Consider the following 8,386-nt stretch of genomic DNA (forward strand, 5'->3'; position numbering starts at 1 on the left):
ATAAAACAGGACCATATACGTGAGCGTGCGCAAATTTGAGTTAGTGTTTACCGACCGACCGACCGACATAGTGAGCTATAGAGTCGCGTTACAGCGACTAAAAATCACAATACATATTCAAAGAGCTCCTGTACATTGTATAACTGAACACAATTATTTTGTTGATGAATATTGTATACAAATCAATATTTTTATTTTATTTTTTTTTGTGTTCTCTTGATGCACCATGTGTGGAATGCATTGTCTCCAAATGTCATATCTCAGTTAATTGCTAATTGCATATTCCAACGAACAGACAGCGTAAGCGTCCTTTGTCCAATCAGACTTCAAAGTACTAAATTAAAATGAAAAATCCGTACTTCGACAACAACAAAAACACACAAGCGGCAACCATGATGGAGAAGAAGGGAATCTTTGGGCTTTTCTCGCGAGCCCTTGTTTTCTGGTGCGCGGTTGTCATGTGTGATGCTGAGCTTAGCAGTAGATGCTACGGTAGTGATTCAGTATTTAACTATCATCTGTTGGAAATGGGCACGGGTAACAGAACAATACCGCTGTCAAGGTATAGAGGTAAACTACTGCTCATCGTCAACACGGCAACATACTGAGGTTTTACCGAACAATATCTTGACTTGAATGCACTTAAACAAGTATGTATTGAAGAAATAGGCCTACGTTTATAGTGTTTTTATTCATCGAATTATACAATAATAAATAGAATGCACTTGATTATCAATCAATTGCGTTTATTCTGTCGGAATCCTAACCACCTTTGTTGCACGGTATACCATTAATCCTTTCTTATGTTTCTATTTTAATCAACATTGTTAATAATAATCATTGACTGATTTATTGGAAATAAGATTTACAAATAAACAATAGTTATAAATTCATATTTTGTTGTATTTTCCCGATCTTCAGGAGTTCGGAAACTTCCTTGAAATAATAGCAGTCCCATGCAACCAATTTGGTCTACAGGAGCCAGGAAACGACCACGAAATACTTCATGGTTTGAAGTATGTCAGACCAGGAAACCACTTTGTGCCAAACTTCCCAGTCGTGTCAAAGGTTGACGTCAACGGGCCAAAACAACATCCACTCTTCCGGTCATTAAAGGTGATGTTATAATGGACACTAGCGACTAATTAAGTTAGATTAAATTAACTTGACTTGTTTTGGTTATTGGAGGTAAATATTATTAACTTATAATTTAATTATTTTCAATTTTAATAGAAAGTCTGTCCTCCAGTAAAAGAAGAGATCGGCGACCCAGACCGCTTGTATTGGTCTCCTATTATGACATCAGACATCACGTGGAATTTTGAAAAATTTCTCATTGACTTTGATGGTGTTCCAGTCAGACGGTATGATCCGAGTGTAATTCCCGCCGACATTATACCAGACATCACCACCTTGCTTTTAGAAGCCCAACTTTTAGGCTAACACTTTCCACTGTACATAGAATAACACATTTCGCAAACGTGATTACGTATCATGGTTATTTAAAATCTATTTTCAATCTCTGATAGCTAGAATAATACTTAATGACGTAACGGTCTTAAAACTGCAAAGTAGGGCGTGTTACTGATAATTCACAGTATTTCTCAAAGGTTCTTGTGCATTCGAACATTGATAAATAGTGACGTATTATTAACGTTTATGTAGATCAGATATTAGAAATAGGTGATAATAAAAATATTTTAAAATAGATCTTTGGTCATGTCTTTATCATTGTGTAGAATTATACATGGGTACACGATCTGTGATATATTCGTGGGGTTTTTACGTCAAGAAGATGTGGAGTAAACCCTATATAAAGAGGATGTATCCTCTCGGGACCCAACACTATAGGGGTGTTCCATGAATAGATGTTAGTCGTAGTGTAAAAATATAATATATTTCCCATCTTCGGTTCACAAGGAAGTGTCCCTCTTGATAGAGATGTCCCCTTAATAGGGGTGTACCGAAGGAGGGATTCTAATACGCTTGCTTTATTCATTGCGCCCTCAATAATGTCAGGATTATGATTCCAAATTTAGTGTCTGGTCGTGCCTTACTTTATATCAATGTTTGTCAAACTGCGTTGGCGAGAAACATAACCGTTGATTTGATACAAAATTGAATATCACTTAAATCCAAGGAGGGATACCAACAACTTCTGTTGTAGCCGCGTTGAAATACTTGAGACTGAATATAAAGAATATACTTTATATTAAACACGGTAGGCCTATGCCTCAGAATACTAAAAACAGGCGGCACCAACTATCTAAGCTTGGTTCGCATAAGCACAATCGCAACCTACACAGTTCAGATAATTCCGTTCAGTTTATATCAAGTCTTTCAAAAATCATAATAGATTTAATGGTAAAACAAAACAAGGCCATATACACATGGCTGTAGTCGCGTGCTCAAGTTTGTGTTTACCGACACCGACATAGTGAGCTCGCGACTAAAAGCACAAGATGAGATGATTTTAAGGAGATAAGAGATGCAAAAGTAATACTATGACTTACACCTCCGACGGGACTCGAACCCGCAATCCCCGGCTTAGGAGGCCGGTGCCTTATCCATTAGGCCACGGAGGCTCTTGATTAAAAGCATTTACAATGCACGTACGTACGTTACATGTTAGTGGGTACGTAACAGAACTGGTCTTATTCGCATAAGCACAATCACAACCCACAGTTCAGATAATTTCGTTCCGTTTCTATCTGTAGTCTTTCAAAATCAAAATAGATTTAATGGTAAAACAAAATAGCTGTAGTCGCGTGCTCAAATTTGAGTTAGTGTTTACCGACCAACCGACCGACCGACATAGTGAGACTAAAAACACAACATTACATAATGTTAAGGATATAAGAGATGCAACAGTAATAACATGACTTACACCTCCGACGAACCCGCAATCCCCGGTTTAGGAGGCCGGGGCGCGATTTTTTTTTTCGTACATAAGTTGGGGACCCCCTCATGAAACGTCACAAAATAAACATGAATAATTCATCAGTTAAATTTTCTTGTTCCGTGAGCACCCAAGCGTATAGCAACAAGAAGTGATTACACAAGAGTGCGGTACGATTCTAGGCCTATCTCCGCTGTTGTTGCGGCGTGCGATTTCATAGAAGAATAGCGGCGTTTTGTGTGGATTGTCGAAATAATCAGCCTTTAGTTTATGGTGTTTTTAATATAATTTTTTTACTAAAGAATTACGTGTTAAAACTATAGTTTCTATTAATACTATTAAGCCTAATTATTAGTCTCTAAACCCATGTCTATTCTTGTAGTAGTAGTGTGGGTGTGTGTGACGTGTGTGTGTTAGGTATGACCAAAGATAGTTTATACTATAGTGTAACTATCTTTGGTATGACACAATCCGAGTAATAAGTCAGCAAAATTAAACAATAAACATTACACAAAAATACATTTTTATTCTCGTGGGTCAAATCTTCCCATCTCATGTGTTCATATACGCGCATTTTTAAAGTTCCTTTGTATTGAGTACATGCATATTATTGTTTGATAATAAAATAGCAGAATTAAAAAAATACAGTACACAAATTATACACATTCTTTATTCTTGTGGGTCTAAGCTTTCTTTGGGCTATGTCCAATGAATTACTACTTAGTTTAATGTCTTGCCGTACTTGCCTAGCTGTCGATTAGCCTCGACTCGACACATTTTGTGTGAAGAACAGTGCGCGAAGGCAATCACGTGAATTGACTTATAATCCTAGGCCTACTGTAGAAAGTATCGTATCGCAGTTGTGTAATCACTTCTTGTTGCTATACGCTTGGGTGCACACGGAACAACAAATTTAACTGATGAATTATAATATTCATGTTTATTTTGTGACGTTTCATGAAGGGGTCCCCAACTTATGTACGAAAAAAAAATCGCGGCCGGGGCCTTGTCCATTAGGCCACAGAGGCTTCTGACTAAACAGTTATCTAGTCATTTAAAATCATAATACATTTAATGGTAAAACAAAACGAAAAAATACAAGATGACATGATTTTAAAGATAGGGATGCAAAAGTAATATCATGACTTACACCTCCGACGGGATTCGAACCCGCAATCCCCGGCTTAGGAGGCCGGTGCCTTATCCATGAGGCCACGGGGGCTTCTGGTCAAAATTATCTGTAATGCACTTACGTCTGTGCGTTACGTCATATAACAGAACTCATGGTCTTACTCGCATAAGTAAAATCGCAACCTTCAGTTCAGATAATTCCGTTCCGTTTTTATAGTCTTTCAAAATCACAATACATTTTATGGTAAAAAAAAATTAAAAAAAGGACATGATTTTAAGGATATAAGAGATGCAAAAATAATAAGATGGCTTACACCTCCGACGGGACTCGAACCCGCAATCCCCGGCTTAGGAGGCCGGTGCCTTATCCATTAGGCCACGGAGGCTCTTGATAAACAAGCATTTGCAATGCTCATACGTCTGTGCGTTACACCCTAGTGGATAACTACTAGTCTGCGGGATGCGAGTTTGTTCTCGGTTTCCACTCAAAAGTAGGCCTAACTCAGTAGTCAGCAGACATGTAGGCCTGTTTAGTTTAGCGTACACAACTAATTACAATAACATTTAAATAGTGTATAAAACCAAACTTGGCCTGCAGAAATGACAAATTAAAATCTAAACTATTGATCGAATACTTGTCTTCTGTTATTACTCAAAACAAGGCAAAGATCAAGCAAACAACACACGTAATAGATGCTCACTAACATTACAATCACTATCATAATTGGCTACATAGGGACCTACATAACATAACAGCTTTTATGTCACCATCTCAGAGTAACTTCAAATACAATATTTTATTGTATTTTCGGTATATAACGTCTATATTATATACTATTATATTCGTCTAAAACTAATCTAGTATTTCGATATAAAAAAGAACGGAAATTGTATTAAATTGTCTCATATATATAATATTGTCGATGGACCTCAAATAACGGCCAGCCCACGTAGTCCAGTGAACCCGGCCTACTTTTCATAATTACGTAATTGTTTGGGTATAGTCTTTCTCAATAAGTTAAGTTGTATTGGTGATTATAGGATCTAGTTGTTAAACCCGATTCCGAGATCAGAAACGACACTTACCCGACAACTCGTTCAACTATGAGAGTTTACCCGACCATCACCTACGACACTTTCTAACGTCGTGCTTTGTAATAAGCCTAAAGTTATCACACTTTGTAATAACTGAGCTGTCGAACTTTGTAATAACTCATTTTGTCGCACTTTGTAATAATAGTCCGTCACACTTTTAATCATTTCGGCTGTTGCAGTTTGTAAATGTTTGATTTCATTTAGGCCTAACTCAAAGTCTTAAGCTCTGTCTACACTATCAAACTTTATGTGACAAAAATGTGATGTGGCCATGATAATGTCATATCACTACAATATTTAAGCATATCACTCTACCATATTTTGGCACATCACACATTTTTTGTCAAACTAGTTTATAGTGTAGACAGAGCTTTACTGCGTTTTAGCACGAACTCCACCATGGTCTTCGTCTTAGGTATACAAAGTGTGAACAATCAGTATAGTTATCAATGACGAAAACCCATTATAAATTAGGGAAATTTATTAGAAAGTGAGGCAACTTTATTATATTGATTTCTGCCCACGTTCGAACTGGAAAAAAAAAATTACGCGTGCGGCGGCAAAATTACAGAGTACGACCATTGCTACAAACTGCCACGTGATACTATTTAAGTAAAGGGAAATTACCGTACGACTGGTTTAGGTGCCACAGTTAAATAAAAACAAAGGATCGAGCTAATTAACTAAGGTTTGTACACATTAACTATCTTTCTTTCTTGCAAACATTTAGGCCTAACTAACTTTTACTAGGTCCTAGTTTTGTCCTAAAAAAATCACATTTTCGGAAGCTAGGCTTGTTGTTATATTATCATGACTTTTCTATACTTTAAAAAATGATATAAGTTACAAACTGATGAAGCAGTAAATATAGTAGTGCTATCAATAACAGAAATGAGGAAGCAAGTACATTCGCACCAGATCAACAAGTGGGCCTACTATCATACTTGAGTATATTTGGTCACAAGGCTTGAATATTCCCACGCTTAACACTATCGTCCATAACTGTCAGATTTAAATCTTTAGTTAATTTCGATTACTATTAACGTAATGTTTTTCTAAAAAATTATAGTCTACATTTCTCTGCACAAACACTTCTTTTTAACACAATATCCAATTATTTACAGGTTCTAGTTGATTCGTTTTTATTATAAGAAAACGTTTTTCATACAATAAAAGAAATAAACACTTTGTATCTCGATTTTGGATTTGTTTGGCTTTTCCTTTTATTTTGTTTACTTATGAACTGTGTGACCATTTTTGTCGCATGTGCTTTTTTGTCTTCTCATTGTTTTCGTCGTTTCACGTTGATCGTATTTTCTCCTTTCTTACCACGTTTTTAGTTATATTTGGTAACAATTTGATTTTATATATATTGCTGGGCAGCCCTTTTCAATCATAATTGCTTTTGGGGATTTTGCCCTCTTAACTTGTTTACATAATTAATGTATTGAAAATAAATTCAAGCTAATTTGACTTTGAATAACGTTCATAACTGTTACATTTAGCCCAAACGAAAATCTTAATTAACCTTATTTTAATTGTTGATATGTAAAACTTAATTACAAGGATTCACGAGGTACTTCAAAATGGCCTTCCTTGTCAGCCAATTGTAAAGCCTACTTGACCCAAAACAAGTGACGGCGACAAATGGATAACCGAGTTTATTTAATCCACAGGAAGATATTCTGTTCCGTGAGTTTGTCCACTCTACTATCAAAATAAAATACATTTTTTTAATAATACGCCTATTTTATGAATGTTTTGATGTCCTTATCTGAGTCTTGTCCATGGACAATAAACAGGGGATACCGAATGACTAATGATATATTATTATGTTATGATAGCATGTAAAGTTTGTTCCAACGTTTTAATCCAAAGATGTATGTAATAATAATAATAAAAATTACTTCATTCAGATTATTCGTTCTTTTTAATAATTACTCTCAACCAGTTAATCCGGATTATCAATGAATTACAAAGTCAACTACCACAAAGACGGATTCAGAAATTCGAAAAAGAGATTCAGGGGGTATAAATATTCAGGGGGTACCGTAATATTGTTTCTGCCAGGGTATCCAAGCAGAACCCTGCGAATAATGGATAAACTGATAAATAATAATATAGAAGATGATCCGGAAATGTCACAGTCAGAAATTACAAGGAATACCTTCCCAATGGTTAGCATATTATAGTTTTAACTTTCCTGTAACACACATTTCGAAATACAAAATGCCTATATCGCAAAAAGGAAGATTTTAAAACAGTCCTGTTCTCTATTGATGAAATTATTAGAAAATATTAGTAGTAGGCCTAAGTAAATAAAATAAATATTTGTGTATACTGTACCCCTTCAAATACGGCCTATTTTTTATTTTGAAATTTTACCTTTGTAAATTGTGGTTATATATTTATTGTTTCAATCCATTTTATAGAAAATACCGTACGTCAATTCAGCACTTGTGATGCCTTTGTATTTTTACCTCCGCCAAGGAGGTTATATTTTCACCCCTGTATGTTTGTGTGTGTGTCTGTTTGTCTGTGAACAGCTTGGAGGCCACAGATTTTATCCGATTGTCACCAAATTTGGCCACAATGATCTATGCCCCAAAAGCTCGGACGAGTTCGAATTTGAGGGGAAAAGGTCATAGGTAAAGGTCACAACTAACAAAAAACTATTTTACTGCTTGGAGAATACAGTTTTTTTTCCGATTCTCACCAAACTTAGCCACAATGATCAATGACTTATCATATAATTGTGGTTAAATTTGGAAGGGTCAGGGTAAAAGATCAAGGTCCACAAAAAAAAAAGAAATAAAAAAATAATTAAAAAAAATACCTCAGTGGGACTTGAACCAGTGATCTCAACTGTGAGAGGCTGGATACATAACCATTACACCATATTGTCATCCACAACTTTTTCGTGTGCAGTTAGCCTATTTACACTTAGAACTAATAAAAGAAATGTTAAAAAAAATATATTCAAGGGGCATTTTATGTAGGGGAAATTTTACAGTAGGCGGAGGTTTGTACTCTCGGAGTACCCTCTAGTTATATTTTATTATTGTTTAATTCAATAAAGATAGCGAGATATTAAATGTCATTCTAAGAGTCCAGCAAGGATCACATTTAACTATGTCCATAGTAGAGTCCATCAATGACGACATTAACCAATATTATATAACACCTAAATAATTTCCTGTCATTTGATTGGACGATTGTGGGTCACATAGCGTGCAATAGTACGCACTATTAGACGATTGT

At 35.6% G+C, this 8,386-nt stretch overlaps 1 protein-coding gene and 2 non-coding genes across 3 annotated transcripts; 1 reads left to right on the forward strand and 2 right to left on the reverse strand.

Moving 5' to 3' along the window:
- The first annotated feature begins 266 nt into the window (after nucleotides 1-266).
- Nucleotides 267-1,699, forward strand: LOC140051805 (glutathione peroxidase 3-like). Its single transcript, XM_072097121.1, has 3 exons — nucleotides 267-650; nucleotides 922-1,116; nucleotides 1,234-1,699. The coding sequence occupies exons 1-3, from the start codon at nucleotides 345-347 to the stop codon at nucleotides 1,441-1,443; spliced, it is 711 nt and encodes a 236-aa protein (XP_071953222.1). The 5' UTR covers nucleotides 267-344; the 3' UTR covers nucleotides 1,444-1,699.
- Nucleotides 1,700-2,512: 813 nt separating this feature from the next.
- Nucleotides 2,513-2,585, reverse strand: Trnar-ccu (transfer RNA arginine (anticodon CCU)). Its single transcript has one exon. It is a non-coding gene; the product is annotated as a tRNA-Arg (tRNA).
- Nucleotides 2,586-4,343: 1,758 nt separating this feature from the next.
- Nucleotides 4,344-4,416, reverse strand: Trnar-ccu (transfer RNA arginine (anticodon CCU)). Its single transcript has one exon. It is a non-coding gene; the product is annotated as a tRNA-Arg (tRNA).
- Nucleotides 4,417-8,386: the final 3,970 nt, after the last annotated feature.

The sequence above is a fragment of the Antedon mediterranea genome, chromosome 6 (assembly GCF_964355755.1).
Source record: "Antedon mediterranea chromosome 6, ecAntMedi1.1, whole genome shotgun sequence".
Classification (NCBI taxonomy): Eukaryota; Metazoa; Echinodermata; class Crinoidea; order Comatulida; family Antedonidae; genus Antedon; species Antedon mediterranea.